This window comes from Silene latifolia, chromosome X (assembly GCF_048544455.1).
Source record: "Silene latifolia isolate original U9 population chromosome X, ASM4854445v1, whole genome shotgun sequence".
NCBI lineage: Eukaryota > Viridiplantae > Streptophyta > Magnoliopsida > Caryophyllales > Caryophyllaceae > Silene > Silene latifolia.
Window position 1 is genome coordinate 276691183 of NC_133537.1, and position 27961 is coordinate 276719143.

At 40.0% G+C, this 27961-nt stretch overlaps 1 protein-coding gene across 1 annotated transcript; it reads right to left on the reverse strand.

Annotated features, from left to right (window-relative positions):
* Positions 1-2: 2 nt before the first annotated feature.
* On the reverse strand, positions 3-27961 carry LOC141620155 (phospholipase A1-IIdelta-like). The gene is made up of 4 exons (XM_074437097.1): positions 27439-27961; positions 24654-24676; positions 15857-15881; positions 3-721 (listed from the first exon to the last, which is right to left on the reverse strand). The coding sequence occupies exons 1-4, from the start codon at positions 27959-27961 to the stop codon at positions 3-5; spliced, it is 1290 nt and encodes a 429-aa protein (XP_074293198.1).

A 27961-nucleotide genomic window follows, 5' to 3' on the forward strand; every position in this document is an offset into this window, starting at 1 on the left:
AATCAAAATTCAGGAATAGGACGAGCCAACACCCATTCTCCTTCTTCATTCTTCACCATACCTTTGTTCTTTACAACCCACCAACATGGCGGAACCGAACATTCCTCGGTAAGGTAATCACATGATTTATTAACCAATGCAAGACTTCTCTTAACTTTAAGCACAAACTCACTCTTAATCCCATGCCAACCATTTACAACATGTATCATAGCTTGCAAGTTATGCCAATCACTCGGATTATTCGACTCCTTAAGGTAATGTGATTTCCTCGTATCGATCTCCAGTTCCGTCCCTACGTGCACATATCTCATAACTGCTGGGGGATAATGTGGGATTAAATCAACAGTATTTCTAATATGGAGGACCTTGAGATTTGGGTGTGCTTCTAACCTTTCCTTGAACAGTTGGCTGCCTACTTTAGGGCAAGCATAAACAATGGCTGAAACGGGGATATCGGTTTTTAGGTTTTCGACAATGTCGAATGCACTTAGGACTGATAAGGTAGCTCCTAAGCTGTGGCCTGTTAATACTATGCTCAAGTCTTCATTTTTGTATTGATCAAGCAAGTCTTTAATCTTGGATAAGAATTGTGCCCTAGCACTAAGTTTGGTGAAGGGGGATTTTGTGTTTTCAGCTGTATAGATTGTAAGCCACCCTTTCATGACTTTTGGCTCCAAATGATGGTACTCTGCTTCATTGTCTGCACTCTCATTAGGGTCTACTGCATAATATTTAAACAAAATAAAGTTGTATTCTATGTTAGAATCGGTTCGAAGGGTCGGACACGGGTGTATACCCAAGAGTCGACTCGGCTATTTTATGAAAAAATGTCAAGTTTTTGGTTTAAAATAAAGTGTGGGGGAGGGTCATACGACCAATGTCTAAGTGTCAAGTGTCGGACACGGGTATGCGAGCTCATATGGAGTGTCGAAATAACATAGGTTATACTCCCTCCTATTCCCGATAACTGTCTCGTTGTTGAAATGGCACAAGAATTAATTACAAAGTGAGTTAAATAATGGGGTTTTTTGTCAAACACAACCTTCAAAAAAAAGTTTTTTCCAAACACCACCTTTAAAAAAAAAGTTTGTAAAACACAACCTTTAATAAATTTTTTTTTGCCAAACACGACTTTTTGGCTGAAGCACTTAACATTTTGCAATGGGGTAACTTTCAATCGATGTTTGGGATAGCAAACGATGTCGGTTTGAGGTGTTCTTGGACTCGTTGGAAAGGTGGAAATACAAGCTTTCCATAGGTTATCAACACGATGGTCAAAGATGGCCTTATGTAGGGTCTATTGCTGTGTAAAGTAAGGCTGGTCGGAGAGATTAGCGGATGGTCGGGGATTTTTAGTGGGTCTTTTAATGAGGTTAAGATGCTTTGTTTGGTCTGAAAATTGGTATGTAGGTAGCGGGGAGTGCAAGGTAGGTCCTAGTTGTGTTGTTTGTGGTGGTTGTTGGTTGCAAGTGGTGGTTCAAGGGGAGTTAAATTGGAGGTAAAAAACAATCAAAAGAATGTCAAAGTAGGATTTTTTGTGTGGGTCAATTCACTCACCTCAAACCACCACTTACAACCAACAACCACCAAAAGCAACACAACTACGACCTACCTTACACTCCCTTCTATATATATACCAAATCTTAGACCAAATAAAACAACCTAACCCCATTTAAAGACTCACGAAAGACCCTATGACCACTCGCTTTAGAGCTAGTCTCTCCAACCAGCCTTACTTTACACATCAATTGACCCCACATAAGACCACTTTTGACCATCGTATTGATAACCCCTGGAAAGCTTGTATTTCCACCTTTCCAACGAGTACAAGAACACCTCAAACCAACATCGTTTGCTATCTCAAACGTCGACTGAAAGTTACCCCATTGCAAAATGTTAAGTCCTTCGGCCAAAAAGTCGTGTTTGACAAAAAAAATTTTATTAAAGGTTGTGTTTTACAAACTTTTTTTTTAAAGGTGGTGTTTGGAAAAAACTTTTTTTTAAAGGTTGTGTTTGACAAAAAACCCTAAATAATGTAAAGTATTGTGGTGGGGTGAGGTAATTGGAGAGAGAGAAGGTATTGTGGGGTATTATTGTGGGTGAAGTGATTAAAATAAGTATTGTTATGGGCCTGTGGGGTGAGGTGGGGGTATTGTTGTGGGTTGAAGTGATTAAAATAAGGCTCTGTTTGGTAAAACTAGCTGAAAAACTACCTGAAACCTGAAAAGGTAGCTGAAACCTGAAAATGTAAGTGAAAAGGTAGCTGAAAATTACGACCTGAAAAGGTATCTGATTTTTATTAAAATTGTTTGGAAGACTAGCTGAAAAGGTAGCTGATATTTGGTCAAATGACGTAAAAAGACATGGCTTATTATTATTATCATTTATGTTTTTATTATTATTGTTGTGTTATTGTCGTTGGCATTGTTAGTAATTAGAAGAAAATGTAATTTTTTTCACTATAATTGCACAAGTCTTCAACATGTTTCAAAATGACGGAAACAATAATTAAAATATCACGATAACGTAAAAAAAAAATATCAAACAGTATATCATCAAAAAATGTATTTTATGGATACAAAGTAAGTTTTCTATTGCACCCTGAATTAAAGTATTGATATTATCACAGACGCTTTTCATTTCCGTAGAAACTCTTTAATTGAGTTTATTTGAGATCATAATATAAAAAATAATAATATTGGAGTAATATATAAAAAGTTGAAGGGTAAAAAAGGAAAGCAAAATATAATCAAGTACCTGAAATCCCAAATGCTACCCTAGGTAGCATTTCATTTCAGGTAACTTTTGCTATAAAATGCTACTTGCCAAATGCATTCAAGAAAATAAGCTACCTGAAATTTTTGTCAAAAAAGCTATTTCGATGAAAAAAGGTACCTGAAGTACCTAAGTATAAAAGTTTACCAAAAACGAACAATGGAACATTATTGTGAATAGAGGAAAATGGAAATTGGGACAATTATGTAGAATAGGAGGGAATATTTACTTACATGATTAATTGTTGAAAACACTCTTTACTGTTACACTTCTTAAAATTTAATAGGAGTATTATTTTATCAAATCAATACTATATATTAAATCCAGAAACCAAGGGACTTCAATGTAATTAAAGAAAGTTATACAAATTAATTATACTATATAGTTTTAAATCACTAGCACCGTGTGATGGACCCGATTAAGGGATCTCAATGCAAATATTATATAGTTTGGGTTAAAATTAAATTATATAAAAGCTTGATAATTTTCCTAAACATTAGTAAGAGACTAAAACATGGTCAATTTCCTTAAAATAAAATAATTAATTAAGATGGTCAATTTCCTAGAGACTAAAACATGGTCAATTTCCTTAAAATAAAATAATTAATTAAGATGGTCAATTTCCTTAAATTAAAATAATTAATTAAGATGATCAATTTTAAGGAAACTAAAAGAAAGAAGATGCTTGGTAATTTTCCTAAATATTTATAGAATACTAGAACATGGTCAATTTCCATAAAATAAAATAATTAATTAGTATAAACATGCACACTTATGGTATTAACTATTATCATCATAAAATTATATATTAAATTTAAAATTTATGCAATTTTATTACTCTTTATAGTTTATTGGATGTATTAATTATTTAACATAAAAAATATAATATAAGTAGGTTATAAATAATTCAAGTTAGATTCCATAATATATAATATTGCATAATTCTTTCGAATTTAATTTGACGCATATATGTAATATATTTATATAAATATATAATCCTCTTAAAATTGCATGACTAAATAGTAAAAGTAACTTCGTTACTAATATGATAGTTATCACTTATTTGAATAGTAAAAGTAACAATATTATCAGCGAGATTAGTGAAAGGGGTAGAAACAACAACGGGGGTAGTAAATAACCTATATTAATGCGACAATAGTGAAATTAACAATAATTACGGCGGGAGTAGTGAAATTAACATATTAATGCGGCAGTAGTGACAGTAACAATGGTTATGGCAGGAGTAGTGAAAGTAACAATGATTACGGGCAAGTAGTGAAATGTTATTACTATTGTTTCATTAATAAGAGTAAAATATTAATAGCAGGAGTAGTGAATTTGTCTCAAAATTTATTTCATCGTAATTTTAGAATATGTCATAAAAAAATATATTAATGATAAATTTATGGGTTAAGCAACTTTAGTAATTTTATTTAATGAACAAAAAATTTAATGGTAGATATAGATAGCCCGGGCGAAGCCGGGCACCAATACTAGTTGTTTTCAAAACTTACTACCTTTAACTGGTACTCCGATCATATTTTTGTACCTTAAGTGGTATCTTTAATATTTAGTTTAAGACATAAATATTGAACTTTTAGACAAAGTTTTTGAGTTAATTAACAAATATTAGAGCCCTAAACCAAACTTATTCTTCAGAGCATTTTTCTGCACTTATTGTTGTTTAATTTGTCAATTTATTTGAATCTTCTAATTGAAATCGTCTGTTAGCTAAAGTTCAACTAGTTATAATTCTTGTCTGAGAGTTAGCCACGTTAGACATAAATATCTTAAGCCACTTTTTTTGGTGTCTCTTGTGTGTTTTGATAACACAAGGTTACGTAGTGACACATTCATTTACATCACTTATTTACATAGTATCCCTAAGATTGTTGTTTTAGCAGGATTTTCCCTGAATGGGTCCGGCTTGATTTAAAGAGTAATTTGGGTATTCAGTTCTATAAGTTTGGAATATTGTGAATGAATAATAAGGGAAGACTAAGTACAAAGAATATCACTTATATTATTCTGATAAGCTGAATACAAAATTGAATACTCGGGAAATAATGAAAGGTAAATTGTGAAGTAGCTAAATAAAAATCAATGAATAATCAATATCTTTACAAATGTTTGATTATGCTATTTATAGGTGTACAAATATTAACGTTGCATCGATCTCAACGTCCTTCCCCATTGTCGGAGCTGTTACCGGATTAATAGGGCACACTCCCTATTAATCCGGTTGACTTGTTCTACTCTTAACCGTTCTTCAGCCTTTCTTCTTTTACTCGTCTAGATTCATGGATGATATAGTCTTATAGTTAGACTTGGTCTTCCTTGAGAATAGGACATGAACATTTATCTTCATATAACCGTTTTGCTGCTCTTCAGCTTAATCCAGCCTGCTTAGGTGTGCTGCCAGGCTATTCCGTGCTTACCACCAGGCTTTTCCTCTGGGATTTAGTAGCTTACTCATCCTGTAATACTCTTCATCTGCCAAATAACGTTTAGATTTGTCCGGTCTCTGGTTGCCTTAATCAGCCTAGTAAGGACAGGCCAGGTTAGAGTCAGGCCAGGCTAAACTGGGCCTAACAATTGCCCCTTGACATTTTACCCGTGCTGGATCAGGCCAGGGGTGAGATGTCAATTTTACCGGGTTAATTAATGAAAAGAATTATATTTACTCAATGACTCTTAGACTCCTAGTTACCGTTAAACACTGCAACGGCTAAGTTGTGTGATGTCACGCGACAGTTTTGCATTTTCTAGGGTTTTTGCACCGTTACTTCTCTCCTATAAATATGGTATTTGCGATGAGTTTGTTTTTCACAAAATTTCTTCCACTTTCCTTGCTCAACTTTCTCTAAAATTCTCCCCTATTTCCCAGGAGTCTTACTCTGCCAACTTATAATTTTTCAATAAATAAAATTCATCACAATAAACTAAATAATAAAGGATATGGGAGCCAAAAAGCGTCCTGCACCCCTTTTAAAGTCGCGATGAACCTGAACCCAAAGACGTCCAAGAGGAGGAGGTGATTGAAGTTGATCCTCCTGCTCGTGCTATAGCTTTTAAATATCAGGATTCTATTTTTTCTGCTCTTCAATCTCTGGATCCTTATTTCCCTGAGGAAAACTTATTGAAGACGAACTATGATAGGGTTTTAAGGGAGAAAAATATTATTCCCGATTCGACCGAGGTATGGATTCTCGAATCTTGTCCGTCGAGCTAATCGGGTGTCACCTGGTTGGTTCGTATTTTTGAATGGGCGTTCAAAGCGGATCGTAAGTTACCTTTTACTCCTTTAATGATTGACACCATTCGTGCTATGGAAGTATCGCCTTTTCAAATTATGCCCATGGTTTGGAAACTTGTTCATTCCATTGAAAATTTATGTGCTAAACACAATCTTGTAATTACTATTAATGATATTAAGGCAATATATCATATGAAAAATCCTGTTAATGGTCGTTTTAATTTGAGAATCAAGTCGAAGATGTCTCTATTAATCACTAACCTGGATTCTGGAGATGATAAAAGCTGGGCAAAGACTTTCCGTTTATCCGGATCGAGAGTCGGGGGGTCGCTTTGATTACCCGAGATATCCCCCTCTCGTAAAGTGGTAGGTTTCTGTATCTGCGAGTTTGCAATATATATTATACGAAATTAGGATGTTTTGAGTTTCACCTGTGTATTTTTGATGACTTTTGTAGCTCCCGATTGGAACTCGATCCTCTTGACGAGGAAGCTATTTCCGGGATAGAGGCTTTCCTCGCTATTCCCGAGGAAGAGAGGGCCTGACCGCTAGTCGGGCGGGGATCTATTGCCCCGTATATGAAGACCAAGCCGAGTGTGGTCAAAGTACCCAAAGGCAAGCCTAGCTCCACTGCTCTTTCCTGTACGTCTTCTATATGTCTTTATGTCAATTGTCGTCTTCTTATCGCTTCTCATCTGATATTTATGTATATTCTTTATATATTCAGTATTCAGGTCTTCTGCTAGGTTGGCCAGCTTTACTCGCAAAAGATTTAAAGGTGGGGTGGCTAGAATTCTTTGAACAGTCCAAGAGCCAGGAGGCTAGTGGGAGTGATAAGACGCTTGATATTTTGGTTTCTGATGTCCAGCCTCCCCAAGAACTGCCCAGGCTAGTATCGCCAGAGGTCGTTCAGGCTTCTAAAAGGAGAAGGGAAGATGTTATTCCTGAAGAGGAAGGGGGAGAGAAAGAGCCTATTCAGGCTCAACCAATCGAGTATCAGCAAGTGTCTACTAGGATTGACGATATGGACGCGCCCGGCACGGATAGATGAATTTCTCGCAAAAATGGGCGGCCAACTTTTGTCTGCTAATACCCTTGAGTCTTCTACTAAGGTGGTTTCTATCCTGACTTCTCTTGTGACAAAGGCTGCTGAACTTGCTTCTCAAGCTAAGGAGGTTAGTTGTAAAGTGATGTTTTAATTGTTTATGTGCTCTTTATGTTGTTTTATATTGGACTGATTAATTTTGTTTCTTGTAGGGATTGGATGTCGGGTTGGCTACTGCTTGTCAGCTCGGGGATGCCAGTGCCGGGGTTTCTAGCCTGGAAGAAAACCGGATAAGGTTAACCGCGAGCCGCACACATCCAGGGGTAATGAAGTAGTACTTCAATCTCGGTGGCGACAAGCTAGAGAGGCATCCAGGGTCGCTATAGTTTGTGAGGTGGCTGCAAAAAATGCCGAGAAGGTTGTCGGCAAGAGTTGGAGGTCATTTGTCAAGGGAGAGGTCTGGCCGAGAAGCGTGCAATGCAGATCGGTGAGGAAGAATGAAGAGCTTAGTTTGAAAAGGAATTAGTGGAGGCGCGGCTTGCCGATCGCTCAAGTACTTCTTTGGGAAAGGCCGGGTTGATGCTATGAGGGATCCGGAATCTGACCGGGCTAATTGGGATCCGGATCGGGATGAGACAGCACTGGACACTCAGTATCCTGATTTGGCCAACATGGGTCAAGAAGAAGAAGTGGATTCTCCTCCTTCCAAAGAAAAATCTGGTGATCAGGAAATGGTGGATGGTTGTGAGTCGGTTACCGGCTCAAAACCTACTTAGATTTATGTATTTCTTTTTTATTTTGGCCCATCCAGGGGGATGTTCCTGGAATGAATATTTAGGTATTTTTTGGCCCATCCAGGGGGGATGTCCCTGGAATGGATAATTATTAAGTATGAGGCAAGGCTGGCTATTTTGGATGAATAAATATTTGGTCTTTGTTGGTTCCTTTTTGTGTTTTGATAAGGTAATTTTGTAGTATTGGATGTTTTTACTGGATCTGGCCAGTTATTCGACTGGATCGGGCCAGTTTTTTATCTTTGGATCCGCGATTCATCGTGTTATGGGTGGGGTTATTGCTGTCCTGGGAGGGCTTACGTCCCCTGCCTGTCTGGAGGGCTTATGACCCATCTATGTTATACAAGTCAGGAAGAGGTTTTCCAGATTTGTATATTAAGTGGAGCTCAATTTTTAAGGCCTATTTTGCAACTGAAAATTGGGTATCAGTTGGATATTGGTGGGGTGGCCCCCAATCTTTAAGATTTGTTTTAAATAAAATGCAGTATGTAAAACAAGTATTGAAGATTCTACTTGGAAAAAGTAAATATGAGAATATTGACAGGTACTTGGGCACATAATTGAAGAAATCATATACGGCATTTATTCATATAATGGCAAGTATCATACATTTACTTTCATATCAAGCCAGGCAAGAAATGTTTAAGGTGAAAATTATACCTGGACTGGGAGATATATTTTATATGTGAAATAGTTTTAAGTGTGCAATATTCCAAGCTCTTGGGATCATTTCGCCGTCCAGGGTTTGTAATCTATAAGCTCCTTGGCCGACTATCGAGTCAATCAGGTAGGGACCTTCCTAGGTTGGGGCCAATTTGCCAGCATTCTTTTCTTTTGTGTTTTGGAAGACTTTCCGGAGGACAAGGTCTCCTACCCTGAATACCCGGCTTTTGACGGTCTTGTTGTAGCTTTTTGCAACTCTTTTTTGCGATATCTTGCCAATCTAATCTTTGTTCGCATCTCTTAGCTCTTCCGTTAAGTCAAGGCTGTCCTCCATTAGAGGTATATTGCTTGTTATTGTGTTCAGCCGCATCCTGGGTCGATGGAATGTCGACCTCTACTGGGATTATCGCTTCACATCCATAGACCAAGGAGTAGGGGTTTGGCCTGTGGATGTTTTAGGCGTGGTTCTGTCAGCCCAGAGGACCAGGGGGAGCTCTTCAGCCCATCTGCCTTTCCTTCTTTCTAGCTTCTTCTTTATGCAGCTGATTACTACTTTGTTACTGGATTCTTCCTAACCGTTAGCTTTTGGATATCCTGGTGTGGAGGTTACCAGGTTGATGTTCCATTGAGCACGTAAGGTCATTGTTCTTTTTCCCACGAATTGCGTGCCATTGTCGCATACTATTTCGAGGGAATGCCATATCTACATATGATGTTGTGTTTGATGAATGCTATGACATCCTTTTCCTTGACTTGCCTGTATGAATCAGCTTCTATCCACTTGGAGAAGTAATCAGTCATTGCTAGCATGAAAACTTTTTGTCCGGGCGCTTGAGGTAGTTTCCCTACTATATCCATGCCCCACTTCATAAATGGCCAGGGTGCGGATATGGAATGTAGTTCCTCAGATGGCTGATGGATATATGGTCCATGAATCTGGCAAGCTTTGCATTTGGAGCTGAATTCTAGGCAATCGGCCCTCAAGGTGGGCCAATAATAACCTCGTTCGAGTACCTTGCTTGCCAGGCTCCTTCCGCCTTTATGATTTCCACAGTATCCTTCATGGATTTCTGATAATATCTGTTCAGCTTCTTGTGGTTCCAGGCATCTGAGGTACGGCCCAGCCTGCGATTTCTTAAAAAGCACGTTGTTAATAATAGTATATGAAGCGGCTTTTATTTTTAGTGCTCTGGCATCTTGCTTATTTAGGAGAAGGATTCCCTGTTGTAGCCAGTCGTAGTAGGGTTTTGTCCAAGAATTGGCAACATAAATTGGGAAACTTTCATCCTGTTTATTTATTGCAGGTTCTAATAAATGTACGATGAGTATTTTGTCGAAGTCGGGGGGGAAGTTGGATCCTAGGCCGGCTAAGGCATCGGCTGGGGTATTCAAGTCCCTGGGAATTTGGTCAGTATTAAAATTGCGGAATTTTGATTTTAAAATTTGAACAACTTCCAAATAAAGCATCATTTTTGAGTCTTTTGCGGTATATATTCCGTTTACTTGGTTGGAAATAAAAAGGGAATCAGTACGTACCTTCAGGTTTTGCACACCAAGGTCAATACATACCTTTAATCCAGCTATTAGGGCTTCATATTCTGCCTCATTGTTGGTAGCTTCAAATGCACAGTTTATGGCTTGTACTATCTTATCCCCCGTGGCGATTTTAGTACTACCCCAGTGCCCGTGCCCCTCATGTTGGCGCACCATCGACAAATAGGGTCCATTATAGGTCTGTTTGGTCGCTGGTCAATTTATTTACTTCTTTTATTAGGTCGGGTTCTAGGGTCGGACTAAAATCAGCCACAAAGTCTGCTAGTACTTGTGACTTAATTGCTGTCCTTGGTTCAAATGTTATGTTGTATGTGCTTAGCTGGACTGACCATTTGCACATTCGTCCAGGACAATTCGGCTTCCTAAGTACGGACTTGATAGGAAGATTGGTTCCGACTATTATAGGGTGGCTTTCAAAGTATGGTCTTAATTTTGTGCAACTCATAATTAAAGCTAAAACATATTTTTCAAGTAGGCCATACCGATCTCTCGCATCCGATGAGACTTTTACTTACGTAATAGACGAGTGTTGTTGTCCGTCCGCTTCTTTGACCAAGACCGCACCGACAAAGAGTTTCTGTGGATCGATGTGTATATCTTGTCGTGGGTTCATCTTTGACTGGTTTTGCCAGCAAGAGAGGAGAGGATAGATATATTTTCAGGTCCTCAAAGGCGGCTGATGATCGGGGTCCATTGAAAGTCTTTGTTTTTCCTTAGCGGACTATAGAATGATTTGCACCTCTCGACGATCTTGAAATGAACTGTTCGGGCCGCTATTCTTCCGATCGGTTTTTGTGTCTTTGACCGTCTTTGGTGGTTCTAGCTCCAGGATAGCTTTGATCTGTTCAGGGCTAGCTTCTATTCCTCTTTTTGTCACCATATAGCCCAAGAATTTGCCTGCTGAGACTCCAAAATGGCATTTTTGTGGATTGAGTTTCATATTGAATTTCTCCAGTATTTGGAAGGCTACCTCCAGGTATTTGACGTGATCTTCTGCCCTTTTTGACTTGACTACCATGTCATCTATGTAGACTTCCATGGTATCTCCTATTTGGTCTTTGAACATCATGTTGACTAGCCTTTGATAGGTTGCACTTGCATTTTTTATTCCAAAGGGCATAGCAGTATAACAATATATACCTCTTTCGGTGATGAAAGTGTGCTTTCTTGATCTCAGCAGGTGCATCTTTATTTGATTGAATCCATTTGGAGGCATCCATGAATGTTAACATCTCGTGGCTGCAGGTGGCATCCACCATTGCATCGATGTGTGGGGGAAATGGATCTTTTGGGCGAGGCTTTGTTTAGGTCGGTGTAGTCTACACGGACTCTCCACTTGCCGTTTTTCTTTTGGACGACTACTACATTTGCAAGCCAGTCGGGGTACATTACTTCCCCGATCATTCCCATGTCCAATAGCTTGTCAACTTCTTGGTTGATGATTTCATGCCTCTCTGCTGCAAATTTTCTTCTCTTTTCTTTGTACGAGGCTTAAATGATTTGTCAATATTCAACTTATGAGTTATAATATCAGCATCTATACCAGTCATATCAAAATGTGACCAAGCAAAACAGCACATTTTAGTTTTGAGAAAGCCGAGACCGGATCGGGTCCGACCGAGTCCGATGCATCCGACCCTACAAGCACCTTCCGTCGGGGAACTCGGGTCTAAAATGACCTCTCCTATTTCCATCCGTGTTTGTGCAATATATTCTTCCCTGACAGGTGACTTTAATTGCTATGCAAGGGACTTACCTGACTTTGAGGGTTTCAAAGCCTGGGTGTAGCATTCCTGAGCCGTCCTTTGTTCTCCCCTGATGGTGGTTATCCCCCATTCGGTTGGTATTTTCACACATTGATGGTATGTTGATGGGATTGCTTTGACATTGTGGATCCATGGTCTGCCCAGTATTACGTTATATGAGGATAAACAATCCATTACTCCAAATTTTTCATATGAAGCCACGCCTTCCACATAGGTTGGCAGGCTAATTTCTCCCAGGGTGTTCTTTGTTTCTCCGCTGAATCCAACCAGGACGCTGGATTTCTTGATGATCTTTCCTTCATCTATCTTCATAGCTTTGAGGACGTCCAGCATCACCAAATTGATTGAACTGCCTCCGTCTTGATACCTTAGCTGTGCCAATTTGCATGGTAATTACCAAGCTGTCATGGTGTAGATCTGATATTCCCTGCAGGTCCGAGTCATCAAAAGTAATAGCAGGCAATGACTTGGACTGGAAGGGGTCAAGTCTAGACTCCCTGGATATTCTTTTGGCAGCCGAGCTGGTCGGACCACGAGACTTCGATCCTCCATTTATGAACTTGACTTCATAGATGGGGGGAGGAGGAGGATCTCGCCTAGTTCCTCGAATCTCTCTTGTTTTGTCCTTCATCTTTGTTCTTTGGCTCTTTGGATTAAGTCCTTCAAATAGCCTTTCTTTAGGAGATATGCCACCTGTTTCCTGAGTTGGATGCATTCTTCTGTGGTGTGCCCGATGTCCTGATGGAAGTCACACCATCTTGTTGGATCTTTCCTGGGGTTGTCGGATTTCTTGGGCCATCTGACCGTATCTCCCAGGCTTTCCAGACGTTTGATTAATCTGCGCAGTATTAATAGAGAAGTTATATTCGGGGAATAGTTGGAAGGCTAGAAAGGTTACCTTTGTGTTCTTGTGCCATGTTGACTTCGAGATCGTTCAAGCCCGGAATAGGGTCCGATCTGGGGTTGCCTCCTTTTGGTAGGAGCTTTTCTGTTAGTGTGACCATAGCCTTGTTTTTCCTCCAGGATGAGTTTGTCCTGAAGTTGAGATCTTCCTCCAATCCGACATGTTCTAAGGCGATGGATTGAACAGTGGCAAAGGTTGGGCAGGCTTTTTTGGTTAAGTCTGCATAGATGTCACCTTTGTCAGCAGGACTCCTTGCTCGAAGGCTTCTACCGCTTTGTTTCTTAGTCACACGGGAATGGCCACCTTCTCTTTGACAAATCGCCGGGGAATTCTTTGAGAGATTCTTCAGGAGTTGTTTTACCCTGAACAGGTTCTGGGTCTCTTGGCCATGTCTCCGCTTTGCTTGCGAATTGTTGATTGAAGGCATTGATCGGTTCGCAAAATTCTTGATACTTCCATTTGGGAGATTAATGAACCATTGTAATCTTTGCTCCGGTCAGGGTTGTACCAAATCCTTTACACATGCAGACTGCCCGAGTTCACCGGGTATTGAGGCAGCCAACATCTTCTCGTTTGAATATGGCAACGTGATTTTGTGAATCGGAGGTCCCATCATAAGTTCTCATGGATGGGATGGTAAATTTCTTGGGAAGATCAATCTTTGCAATTTCATCTGCAAAGGGTGAATCTGCAAAGTTGTCAACTTCTACTTCAGCCACAGGGTCCGGCACTCCAGGTATGTTTTCTATTTTGTTGTGGAGTTTTTGGATTTCCTGAAGCATAGCCATCATTATTGCTGCTTCTGTTTTGTTTGTTTCATCATTGGGAATGTTTTGGGCACCGGATAGTGTATCCTTCTCCGGAGTTCCAAAATTGGAAAAGTCAATGTTTTTGATAATGGATGAGAATGGGGTTCCTGGTTCGAATCTGGTCTTGGAGCCTGAAGCCTGATTTTCCAATTTTTTCCTCAGGCTAGACTCGATTCCTTGACTATTGATTTTGCTCGCTTGGTCGCCTTCTCTTGAATTGCCTCCAATTCTTTGATTTTAGCCAGGGCAGCCGCTAATTGTTGTTCTGGGGTGAGTTCCACCATTTTTGTATGTGAATATTAAATGGAGAATGGTAAAAGGAATTTTTTGATTAAAGAACTAGATGCCCCACGGTGGGCGCCAATTGTTTTAGTAGGATTTTCCCTGAATGGGCCCGGCTTGATTTAAAGAGTAATTTGGGTATCTAGTACTATAAGTTTGGAATATTGTGAATGAATAATAAGGGAAGACTAAGTATAAAGAATATCACTTATATTATTCTGATAAGCTGAATACAAAATTGAATACTCGGGAAATAATGAAAGGTAAATTGTGAATAAAAATCAATGAATAATCAATATCTTTACAAATGTTTGATTATGCTATTTATAGGTGTACAAATATTAACGTTGCATTGATCTCAACATCCTTCCTGTGGACAAGGCCCTCGGGAACTGCGTCCGCGGGATCCACTCTAGGCATAATCGACTCGAGGTTCTTTCGAATCGAATTAAGACAAATTAGATTCGCCACCAAGTTTTTTGGGAACTTGGAACCGTTCAAGTCAACTTTACACCTTTCATCGAAAAGCAAAAAGCCAATCGACTACGAGTGATTAAAGATAAAGACTTGTACCCTATATCACTCGATTTGAATGACTCTCGTAATCCAATGGTATTTAGACGGATCCACAAACCATAGATCTTGAGTAAGGGGTGAGGGTACGTGTTAGGAAGCCCGTAAGGACACCTAACCCCGCCCGTCAATACGGCCTCTACTAAGTCAAGTGTCGGATTTCAAACAAGGTCATAGCTAATACGATATATGATATGCAAACATTGTTTTAAAACCCTAACATGTGACAACAATTTCTATGTCGTTTTAGATGCAACTAAACTAACTTTGTCAAAGTTGTAATTTAGCATGTGGGTTGATTGATCTAACAACATGTAAAGCAAACAAATAAGGCTTGATGGGAATGGGGGAGCCGTTGGGACCTACCCTATTACAACCCAGGCATTTCATGCCGACACAACGATAAATTAAAGATACAACTCGATCTAAATACAACGCTATACACAAAACCGTACATGACGCATTACACGGCCATTCGGCCTAGGAAAACGTGCACAAAGGGGTGGACCATGGCTTACATGACTCACGGCCTTGGGTCACTCCTCGTGATGCGTGCTTTCACTTAATCTTATCGAATTAGACATAGGGCCACACACCAAAGCATGCATTAGCATAAATCGGGCCATGTTGCTTCAAACAACGTGCGGTTTACTACGCTCTTACATGCATTGGGGCACAACCATCCAACCAAACAAGACTAAGGTTTTTGGAAGAGGTTTTGACTCGATAAAAGAAAGCTAATTTGAAAAATACAACTCGATGAACAAACGATAAATTACAAGCGACAAAACAATAAAGAACAAACGATGTAAAACAAACGAAACAAGAAAGACCAAAGGGCACGGCCAAGCCTCACGGCCTAAAGCCACGTCCAACCCTAGGTCCTAGGTCAGGTTCATTAGTTAGATCAATTGATTGCGAAACAAGTTCGAAAGCGGGCTAGAAAACAAGTTAGAAACGACGTTGATCGATTGAAAAGATGCCTTGCAAACGCGTATTCTACACGGCCTAAAGGGGTCCAATTAGGTCCAAGTTTGCTAATTAATTTAACTCATCGAGTGTTAATAAGACGGTGCTAATCACTCACTCTTATACTAGCGAGAAATTAGGTGAAAGAGAGAGAGATGCATTCAATTAAGTTACAGAATTGTTAATCGGTTTTTAAAGCTATGTCGATGTACCCTAATGTGTCTAATTAGGTTATCAAATTGATCTAATGTCATCTAAACGAGTTATATGTTAACAATCAGAGGTCATACTAACATGTGAATGGTCCTAAGGTGGGTCGAATCACACGAAACAAAAGAGGGGTCAAAAGCGAAGAGCAAAGTTAGAATTCGTTTTATTAATGACCTACCTTGAACACGAGGATATGTAAATGAGACGGGGGTTACGACCGACTGATGTAGCGGTTTCTTTCCCATCTCAAGTCAACGCGGGTGTTCATGGTGGTACTTTAACTCATACTCGGACTAAACTAGTTTCTTAGTTAATGATAACAAACGATAAACAAAAACGATAAACAAACAAAAACGAACTATAAGAAAACAAACATAAAAAACGAAATAAAAGGGAGAAAGAGGAGGATTTGATGCACCCTCAACCTACATGTATCGTTGACACCGTGTTGGGTCGTAATCGATGGTAGATTTTATCTCGAGAGGCCGTCGTCGACGAAGAAACAAAGCAAACAACACGTTTTTTGCAAATCTGGACAGCAACTTTCAAACTGCGATTTCTCTCTCGTTTCACGGTGAAAATTCGATTTAAAAGATGTTTTGAAAACTAGAAAGAGAGGAGAACATAGATCTTAAAACAATCCCTGCTCGTTTTGAGTTATTGGGCACGAAAAACGAGCACAAACAGAACTCGGACAGACAGAAAAGCGAAAACAGAGTGTATAACACTCTGTTTTTCGAGGGAATTCGTGTACTCTCAAGGGCAATTTGGCTCGTAAATCTTTGTCTAATGTGTAGATGGATGTTGTATGGTTAATTTGGAACAAGAAACTCGAATTTTGATGGAGGTTTGAAGGGAGAACGAAGGGTTTCAAAGAGGACACACAAACTGATTCTCTGTTTGTATGTCGGTTTTGTCGAGGGTTTTTGGGAGGCAATTAGGGTTTGTTTCTGAAGTTTAAAGCTTGTAAGTGAAGGTTGTATGTATGGAGAACTTAGAGGAATGAATGTATGGTGAAGGGTGGGTATTTATAAGGAGTTAAAGTAGGGTAAAAGGGAGGAGAGGCAGCTGGGCTCCCCTGAGCATAGCTGCTGTCCAGCAGCTTTTGTGGGGTTTTCTAGGGTTTGTATGGGGGGTTTGCTTGGTGGTTAAGGTAAGGTAATATGGGTAGGATATTAGGGTATGGGTTAGGGTTAATGGGCACTGGTTTTGGTGGTATTTGGAGCGGGTTTTGGACTCGGGTTTGAGCTGCAAAACAGGGGGGGCTGCTCGTGTTGTGCGGGCTGTTGGGGGTGATTTGGGGCATGATTTGGGCCGTGGTTATGGGGTTCGAACTGGGGTTGGATGGGTAGAGGCTTAGGTTGGTTAGTGTACTCGAGATTCGTGCCAACTCGTAAAGAAAACGGGCCCAAAAACCGAGCTATAATCAAGCTCTAAAACACGTGTTTAAAACGAGTTCTTTTCGATTTTTGAATCGATTTTTCAAAACAATTAACACATTAAAATAAATGATTTTTCAAATCAAATATACTCATAAAATGATTTTTCAAATCAAATATTTATTTTATTTTCAATAAAATAAACTTGGGAAAATAAATTCAAAATAAAATAAAATAAATTGAATTCACCTAAAAACACTATAATTTAAATATCATTTAAATTAATAAAATACTCCGTCGACAACGCTCATTCTACATCGTAAAACGAACCCAAATAATGACAATGACAACTAATAGAATACATGTGTCCTATCATCATCGGGTGTTTGTCGGGTTCTCTATAAATTCCAATATCGACGGATACGGGTATCTCTGAGCCCCACTTTGACCGAGGCTTGGACAAGGCGAAAGTCAAAGTATACCCAAGGTCCCTCTCGACCCGAGGATTCTTCGGGTCGTTTATAGTCCATTAGACTTGCGTATATAAGCTCTTGACCATAAGATGAGATCATACCTGAAACTTCGTTGGGGATTGACTCTTGCTTCTGTTGTGTCAAATTATCGTCATTGGTCGTCGACCCACAAATTGCATATATGGTGGATTGAGCCTTATCCTTAGGCGCCTACGTATCCGTTTCTGACGGAATCAAACCCGCGTCGTAGTTCGGCCACTGCTGACACATGCCCAAAGTTTATCATCTGCTGGCGTATGTCCAAAATTCATCATCTGCTGACATTTGCCCAAAACTTATCATCTGCTGGCGCTTGTCCGAATGGGACGGGACTTTCCAAGGAGGTTGCCGCCACTTTCATTATTTGCTTTCAGCTACGAAATTCTTCCATTTCATACTCTTGTATTGAATTGAATTCTTGGTGGATGTCATCCTTTACATCTTGATAATGGTCTCTGAAGTCAACGGCTTCAGAGCCCCCAGTTTGCAATGGCTCTAAAGTCGAAGACTTTAGAGCCCCCAGTTGAAGCATATCCTGCTACATTCGAAACACAAAAACGTACTAGCAATAATCTTCACATAAGCACATTTGGATCATCGATCCTAAATTTAGATCATTTGAAAGATTGGGTCATCGACCCGAAAATTGAATTTGAAAATTTTGAATAATTGGGTCATCGACCCGAATTTTGAATTTGACATCACTTCGAATGTTGGGTCATCGACCCGAAATTTGAGTTTGAAAGACTGGGTCATCAACCCGAAATTTGAACATGTTGAAAATTTTGAATAATTGGGCTATCGACCCAAATTTTGAATTTGACATAACTTTGATGTTGGGCCATCGACCCGAAATTTGAATTTGAAATAAATCATTTGGATGTTGGGTCGTCGACCCAAAATTTGATTTTGAACTTTGAGATTTGAACCATCTGTCCATGATTCGCAAAAGAAGTTTTTGGAATTTTGAAATTTTGAAATTTTTGCAATCGAACCTTGATGGGTGAGCATGAAACACGACTCAGACACTCTGTATGACCCGTAAATAACGTGGGCGTAGCCCGCTACCGTAAAACAAAAAAGGAAAACAAAACCGTAAGTGTGCCCGGGTTTTAATTCAATTATTGACTTGTTGGGGGTAGAAAATGTAAATTGGCCGTTCCGGTGCCAAAAGATGACAAATGGGAATCACAAGGTCGTCGAACTTGGGACGGAGATATCGTATGGCATGGGCGTGCTCCCGAGGGCACATGGGAATCAAGATCACTTGGCATTGACAAGGTGGATTAAACTCACAGAGCAACAACGTTAGCTTCGCCTAGACACTAAACACAGACTGATTTTATGAGAGTAATTGGACATCACACATCACTCTTGTTGGGAACATTTTGTCACTCTTCTCCTCGCCTCCTTTCTTTTCAGTGAGTTTTCATCATTTCTTGCCACCGCCTTCTTTCTTTTCAGCGGGCTTTTACTATTTTTCTTCCACGCCTTCTTTCTTTTCAGCGGGTTTTTTCATATTTTCTGTTCCCAACACAAACCCACATCTATGTGACTCATCATCTTTGCCTACACCGTTAGATAAAGCTCATTCCGAGACTTGACACTACTTATCTGAACCTATATCCTTATCCTAGCCTACATCGAGTGCTAAGACCGATCAAACAAAGGTGGCTTCATTTGGACTTGGTTAAGACCCATAAGAAACCGACAAGATGACAACTTGGTTGATGAGTGGATTGAATCCCTTATTCTGAAGGACTGCCTACGTATTCGCTTGGAGCGAAATCAAATCCGACGTAGTTCGATCAAGGTGCATAAACTTGGCATATTGATTGTGTATACACACTCGAAGGTTTCACCCAAGGTATCATGTCGTATCCCATTCTAGCCTGTAAGGTACCGTTAAATCCCGTGTTTGGGGTTAGGTGTAAAAGGCTTGGATCTTTTGGGATGTGGAGCTTGGTAATAACAAGTTGGAATGGTTAACCATCATTCTGAAGGTTTGTTTTGTGGTGCTACGGCCAAGGGCTATGGCTTATAACGTGGTTGGAAACGGTGTCTCAGGTTTGATGAACCTGAGTGCAAATGGGTCGGGAAACGATGTGGGTTCAAATTTCCATGTCTGGATCCTAAAGGCTTGGGTGTACTAACACAAGCTGATTGATTCTCAGAATCCCTAACTATTCCCTCGTAAATGCCTCGGGACGAACTTAGGGGTATGAATAACTAATGATGGTACTACCTGACCATTTTGGCTTCGCCTTTGAACTTCGATCAACATTTTGACATTTCTTTTTCTTTTTTCTTTTCTTTTCTTCTTCTTTTCTTTTTTTCTTTCCCTTTTTCTTCTTCTTTTTCATCTCTTCTCCTTTTTCATTTTTCATTTTTTTTCATCTTTTTTTTTTCTCTTTGAAAATGATCTTCTATTCATTCTCTTAGTCATAAATGGATACACCTTGAAAACTGGGCTTCGCCAACTAATTTGGGTAAGAACTAACAATTCCTTGTTAGAACGGGTTGATATCTTCTCTCTTCGAGATGGGATGATTTTGTTGGGGAAAAGGCTTGCCTTCCGTCATCGATATGGGAAACAAGGAGCTAGTCCGGGTTTGTCATAGAATCATCTAAAAGCTTGTCACAAACATTGGTTCAGATGGAGGTTTTCTACCGCCAGACATGGAATAGGTAAAGGAATCAAACACAGGATCCTAGTGTACCTTACATTTTGAAACGAGACATATTTCCACCCCAGGGATGCCTTTGAGTGTGTTGTGCGTTTTATCATATTTCGGAATGATTGAGGATGGGAAACAAGACATATTTGGAAACGAAACTGCAACTTTTTATTGGAAAGGCAATTGCTTAACAGACTCAAAGGAATGATTCCTAGGACACACCCTAGGTCATCGCGGGACAAACGACTCAACTTCAAGAAAAGAAAGTCCTAGACTCGATTCGACTAAGAAAAGAAAACAGATCCCGACTCATAATTTTTCAAATCTGGTCTTGAGCTTTCCCTTGTTCAGCTGTCAGCTTAGATGCCCGGCTCTGGTCCTTGATCCCTTTGATGGTCTGCCTCCATCCCGAGGTAGTCCTCTGAGGATCTACGCCAGTGATAAAGGTTGGTGAACCGAATTGTCTTTTATTAACTTCGTTAATGAGAGGAGTACATTCTAGAGCCAGACTCCCGACTCGAATTTCATTCTTCGGGTTTGGCAAGAATTCAAAGCAATCCACAAATATTTTCCCGATAAACACCCCTTTCAAGTGACATGGGCGGATAAGATGGGAATAATCGACATTGTCTTCGACAGAAACAAAATTGGCGTGATCGCTAAATGGATTGGTGATGTTATTGGGTTTAATAGTTGGGATTGGGAGTGTTCCATTCTCAATCATGTCTTGGATTTCGTGCTTCAGTCGATAGCACCTTTCAGTATCATGGCCTTTCCCTTGATGAAAGGCACAGTAGGCATTTGGTTTATACCATTTACCTTGTTGATCAGTGGGAGGGTCCGGAGTTGGACCAATAGGCTTCAGCTTTCCTTGGGCTATGAGCCTTTGGAGAGCGTATGTATAAGTGCATCCGATATCTGTGAATGCCCTAGGTGTTTGGTGCTGCGACTTCTTCGATTGCCCTTCTAAGAGATTGATGGCTTCATCAATATGGGTCGTTGCTGGGGCCTTGGCCTTAGACGATGAGGCCCCTTGGTACCCTTTCGACTTTTCGGCCTCTGCCCTTATGACATCATCTTCTACCTTTATCCCGATTCTTATCAATTCTTTGAAAGAGCCAAAATTGCAGTATTTCGAGCATTACGGTAAACAGTCGTAGATTCTTTACGAACTTATCTACCATTTCAACTTCATCAGGCTTCTTGGCTAATTTCACGCTTTCAGCGCGCCATCTTGCAAGGAATTCAGTAAAGCCTTCTTTTTCTTTCTGTGTCATAACCTCTAGCGTTCTTATATTGGTTCGTATCTCGACATTGTCAGCATAGTGCTTACAAAACTCCACCGTGATATCTTCGAAAGTAGGGAAGTTCTTAAGGTCCAGATTGTAGAACCACGCCTTCGGGTGTTCATCCAGGGATTGAGCGAAAATTTCAGAGAGCATGTCACAGCACTCCCTTGATGCTAAGTACCCCTTATAGGCCTTAACATGGTGGACTGGATCTTCGTGCCTTTAAACTTTGGGATATCGTGAGTACCATGTTTGTGGGCAACTTATCCCGAATCGGGGCATAAGTCCTAGCATTTTCGTAGTGGATGTTCTTCCCCCGGGAGAGTTTCAGACGGTCTTCAATGAATTTGAACCGTTTCTCCGGATCGGTCGAGGTGGGGTAGATGAAGAGGATCTTCACTTAGCTTGGATTCGATCACATCCATTCGGCCATCATGAGGTTCACGGCCTCAGTGAGTTTGTTAACAGCATCTTCCATTGCTTGAAGTCGGGTTTTTGGCGGCCTTTCTACAAGAAAACCCGAACTGAGTCAATATTCAAATGTAAGAGCCCCTGCGCACTTAAGGACACGACACCAACTTGACTCAAGCAAAGACTCGACTTAAGACTGACTAACCAAAAGGTTCGACTCACGGTTGGATTTAGACCTCGATTCATCTTAGACTCGACAAAACGACATGACTCAAGCTGTCATAGCTCGATTCTAAACTGGACTCGGTGTGACTAAACCCGTGATTGGACCAACATAGTCCTTAGGTTCGAGTGAAACGTCCTAAAGGGCCTAGCTTGGACGTTTCTGTGGACTATCCTAGACCAAATGGTCGACCAACATGACTCAAAGCCCAAGAGGTGAGCTTGGGTGACCCAATAGGGTCGTGTTCTAGACTCTTGAACGAAAAACGCCGGCCTAACACGGCCATGACCCGGACACGACTCGACGCATTTCATGCTTGGTTAAGGTTCGAGAAATATTTTGGATTGAATTTGGAAAAAACGAATAATTGATTTGAAAATGAGATTTGAAATGGGCGACATCTTTGGCTATAAAAGCTCATTTTGGCCGAAAATTCTAGTCCTATTTGGGGCAGCATTCCGCGTTTTGAAAATCATGCTATTTTGAAAGTAAGTTGTTCAAAAGTTCGGTTTTGAAATTGACATGGAAAATTTTGAAAAGAATCGGGAAAACACCTTGCACATTGACATTCTCATGTTATAAGGATGTATGCTCCTAGACATCTCTAAGTCTCGGCAAGTCTTCTACAAGAAGGTCTATGCCCTCCATCCTTTTGCGGTCTTATAGAGCAAGGGCCTTTAGGTAGAGTACCTAGAAGAGCATCCCCACCATCAAGAACCACGCGAGGCGGAGCGGAAGCAAGCAATGTGCGAGTTCCTGGCATAGTGGGACGTCGCCCCCACGCATCACAAAGAAACGCTGGGACGGCCCGGAAAATCCTTAAGGGTTTATGCATGAATCGTAGCACTATGAGTAATGTTTTACTTTCCAATACTTTCTTTTCAAGTTTCACCTCGGAGGAAAAGACCCTAGAAACAAAGTGTAACTAGTCCTCTTTTCCCCAGCAGAGTCGCCAAATTGTGGACAAGGCCCTCGGGAACTGCGTCCGCGGGATCCACACTAGGCATAATCGACTCGAGGTTCTTTCGAATCGAATTAAGACAAATTAGAGTCGCCACCAAGTTTTTTGGGAACTTGGAACTGTTCAAGTCAACTTTACACCTTTCATCGAAAAGCATAAAGCCAATCGACTACGAGTGATTAAAGATAAATACTTGTACCCTATATCACTCGATTTGAATGACTCTCGTAATCCAATGGTATTTAGACGGATCCACAAACCATAGATCTTGAGTAAGGGGTGAGGGTACGTGCTAGGAAGCCCGTAAGGACACCTAACCCCGCCCGTCAATAACGGCCTCTACTAAGTCAAGTGTCGGATTTCAAACAAGGTCATAGCTACTACGATATATGATATGCAAACATTGTTTTAAAACCCTAACATGTGACAACAATTTCTATGTCGTTTTAGATGCAACTAAACTAACTTTGTCAAAGTTGTAATTTAGCATGTGGGTTGATTGATCTAACAACATGTAAAGCAAACAAACAAGGCTTGATGGGAATGGGGGAGCCGTTGGGACCTACCCTATTACAACCCAGGCATTTCATGCCGACACAACGATAAATTAAAGATACAACTCGATCTAAATACAACGCTATACACAAAACCGTACATGACGCATTACACGGCCATTCGGCCTAGGAAAACGTGCACAAAGGGGTGGACCACGGCTTACATGACTCACGGCCTTGGGTCACTCCTCGTGATGCGTGCTTTCACTTAATCTTATCGAATTAGACATAGGGCCACACACCAAAGCATGCATTAGCATAAATCGGGCCATGTTGCTTCAAACAACGTGCGATTTACTACGCTCTTACATGCATTGGGGCACAACCATCCAACCAAACAAGACTAAGGTTTTTGGAAGAGGTTTTGACTCGATAAAAGAAAGCTAATTTGAAAAATACAACTCGATGAACAAACGATAAATTACAAGCGACAAAACAATAAAGAACAAACGATGTAAAACAAACGAAACAAGAAAGACCAAAGGGCACGGCCAAGCCTCACGGCCTAAAGCCACGTCCAACCCTAGGTCCTAGGTCAGGTTCATTAGTTAGATCAATTGATTGCGAAACAAGTTCGAAAGCGGGCTAGAAAACAAGTTAGAAACGACGTTGATTGATTGAAAAGATGCCTTGCAAACGCGTATTCTACACGGCCTAAAGGGGTCCAATTAGGTCAAGTTTGCTAATTAATTTAACTCATCGAGTGTTAATAAGACGGTGCTAATCACTCACTCTTATACTAGCGAGAAATTAGGTGAAAGAGAGAGAGATGCATTCAATTAAGTTACAGAATTGTTAATCGGTTTTTAAAGCTATGTCGATGTACCCTAATGTGTCTAATTAGGTTATCAAATTGATCTAATGTCATCTAAACGAGTTATATGTTAACAATCAGAGGTCATACTAACATGTGAATGGTCCTAAGGTGGGTCGAATCACACGAAACAAAAGAGGGGTCAAAAGCGAAGAGCGAAGTTAGAATTCGTTTTATTAATGCCCTACCTTGAACACGAGGATATGTAAATGAGACGGGGGTTACGACCGACTGATGTAGCGGTTTCTTTCCCATCTCAAGTCAACGCGGGTGTTCATGGTGGTACTTTAACTCATACTCGGACTAAACTAGTTTCTTAGTTAATGATAACAAACGATAAACAAAAACGATAAACAAACAAAAACGAACTATAAGAAAACAAACATAAAAAACGAAATAAAAGGGAGAAAGAGGAGGATTTGATGCACCCTCAACCTACATGTATCGTTGACACCGTGTTGGGTCGTAATCGATGGTAGATTTTATCTCGAGAGGCCGTCGTCGACGAAGAAACAAAGCAAACAACACGTTTTTTGCAAATCTGGACAGCAACTTTCAAACTGCGATTTCTCTCTCGTTTCACGGTGAAAATTCGATTTAAAAGATGTTTTGAAAACTAGAAAGAGAGGAGAACAGAGATCTTAAAACAATCCCTGCTCGTTTTGAGTTATTAAGACGAAAAACGAGCACAAACAGAATGGACAGACAGAAAGCAAAAAACAGAGTGTATAACACTCTGTTTTTCGAGGGAATTCGTGTACTCTCAAGGGCAATTTGGCTCGTAAATCTTTGTCTAATGTGTATATGGATGTTGTATGGTTAATTTGGAATAAGAAACTCGAATTTTGATGGAGGTTTGAAGGGAGAACGACGGGTTTCAAAGAGGACACACAAACTGATTCTCTGTTTGTATGTCGGTTTTGTCGAGGGTTTTTGGGAGGCAATTAGGGTTTGTTTCTGAAATTTAAAGCTTGTAAGTGAAGGTTGTATGTATGGAGAACTTAGAGGAATGAATGTATGGTGAAGGGTGGGTATTTATAAGGAGTTAAAGTAGGGTAAAAGGGAGGAGAGGCAGCTGGGCTCCCCTGAGCATAGCTGCTGTCCAGCAGCTTTTGTGGGGTTTTCTAGGGTTTGTATGGGGGGTTTGCTTGGTGGTTAAGGTAAGGTAATATGGGTAGGATATTAGGGTATGGGTTAGGGTTAATGGGCACGGGTTTTGGTGGTATTTGGAGCGGGTTTTGGACTCGGGTTTGAGCTGCAAAACAGGGGGGGCTGCTCGTGTTGTGCGGGCTGTTGGGGGTGATTTGGGGCATGATTTGGGCCGTGGTTATGGGGTTCGAACTGGGGTTGGATGGGTAGAGGCTTAGGTTGGTTAGTGTACTCGAGATTCGTGCCAACTCGTAAAGAAAACGGGCCCAAAAACCGAGCTATAATCAAGCTCTAAAACACGTGTTTAAAACGAGTTCTTTTCGATTTTTGAATCGATTTTTCAAAATAATTAACACATTAAAATAAATGATTTTTCAAATCAAATATACTCATAAAATGATTTTTCAAATCAAATATTTATTTTATTTTCAATAAAATAAAGTTGGGAAAATAAATTCAAAATAAAAAATAAATAAATTGAATTCACCTAAAAAAAACTATAATTTAAATATCATTTAAATTAATAAAATACTCCGTCGACAACGCTCATTCTACATCGTAAAACGAACCCAAATAATGACAATGACAACTAATAGAATACATGTGTCCTATCATCATCGGGTGTTTGTCGGGTTCTCTATAAATTCCAATATCGACGGATACGGGTATCTACACTTCCCCATTGTCGGAGCTGTTACCGGATTAATAGGGCACACTCCCTATTAATCCGGTTGACTTGTTCTACTCTTAACCGTTCTTCAGCCTTTCTTCTTTTACTCGTCTAGATTCATGGATTATATAGTCTTATAGTTAGACTTGGTCTTCCTTGAGAATAGGACATGAACATTTATCTTCATATAACCGTTTTGCTGCTCTTTAGCTTAATCCAGCCTGCTTAGGTGTGCTGCCAGGCTATTCCGTGCTTACCACCAGGCTTTTCCTCTGGGATTTAGTAGCCTACTCATCCTGTAATACTCTTCATCTGCCAAATAGCGTTTAGATTTGTCCGGTCTCTGGTTGCCTTAATCAGCCTAGTAAGGTCAGGCCAGGTTAGAGTCAGGCCAGGCTAAACTGGGCCTAACAATTGTTAATAGAGATCATTTTACTAGTCTACAACTTCCTTCGTCCTGATTATTTATTTACCTTATTTTTGATAAAAAGATTAAGGAAAGATGACGAGACCGGCCATTTGTGATGGTTGTTTTGAGATGACAAATAAATAATAATACATACCGAAGATTAATTACTTAAAAATATCCCAAATATAAAAAAAATGAAGCAACCAAAAATGCAATATGTAAGCAAATGAACTGGACAGAGGGAGTATCGTATATCAACAGTACCATTTTATTAGCTCCAGCTAATCGACATCGGTAATTTTTTTTTAAAAAAAAGAAGAAAAAAAATCCAAGCGAATACATATATAAATGTCAAATGTGAGTATCTTACATAAATTAAAAGAAATTACCTATTGGCTATTGCTTCACTTGCTAAATGCTTTTGGATGGAACTTCCGTTAGACTTGTAATTTAAACTTCATAAATATAATTAGCAAGCTGATTTTTTTTTTAATCGTGGGCATGTCCTATGGTATCAAAGATAATAGTCCCTTTTTTCCAATTATTTATTTATCTTTTTTATTGTTTTAATTAAAGGCAAACAAATAAATATGACAAAGGAAGTAGTACAATATTGGCTAGATCTTGAATATTCATTCTAAAATTAATTTTCATTCACAAGAATCAAGAAACAAATCGAACATTTAAAAAAATAATACTTGTAAAAGTCATTTTAAATAACACTCTATCGTTCATTGATATAGTGTGCATGGGAAGAAAGAAAAAAGTCATACCAAATTGATGAGAATGAAGTAAATTCTGGAAGTAGAGGTTTAAGAGACTGATGTGAAAATCCAAGATTATTAACCCATTTATAATGTCGAGTAGTCCCTCTCCATACCACATATACCTCTCTACGTCCCACCTCCTTACTCGCCTTATCATTGGTAACCGCGATAAACCCGATCCAATTCGACTCCTTATCCCAACTCTCTCTCGACAGTCTGGACAATGACTTAATAAGCAATGCTTCATGCACGCTTACGCATGCTGTTCCATACAGAAACCCTACCACCTCGTACCGGTCTGATCCACCCGGGAAGGCGGTCTTACGAAGGAGGTCTTCTTTCTTGTACCGGCTAAAACCGCAGTAGTCCGAGGTCGGGTCATTGATGAAGGTGTCGTAAGTCACCTGGCATAAGTCGCCGCACCGTATCACCAACCGTCGGAGATCGTTGTTGAGTGGGTCCATAAGTTCCTCCCAGTTATTGGACCCGAGTAATTCTCCCCATGTGGGTCCTCCCTTTGTTAATCCTAGCTCTAGGTCAACCAT

Coding starts and splice junctions, on each gene's coding strand:
- LOC141620155 (XM_074437097.1), bottom strand. CDS start 27,961: ATGGTTGACCTAGAGCTAGGATTAACAAAGGGAGGACCCACATGGGGA. Junction 24,677..27,438: donor TCTACTTCCAGAATTTACTT/CATTCTCATCAA, acceptor CGTTGACTTGAG/ATGGGAAAGAAACCGCTACA. Junction 15,882..24,653: donor GGAAAGAAACCGCTACATCA/GTCGGTCGTAAC, acceptor TCCGAGTATGAG/TTAAAGTACCACCATGAACA.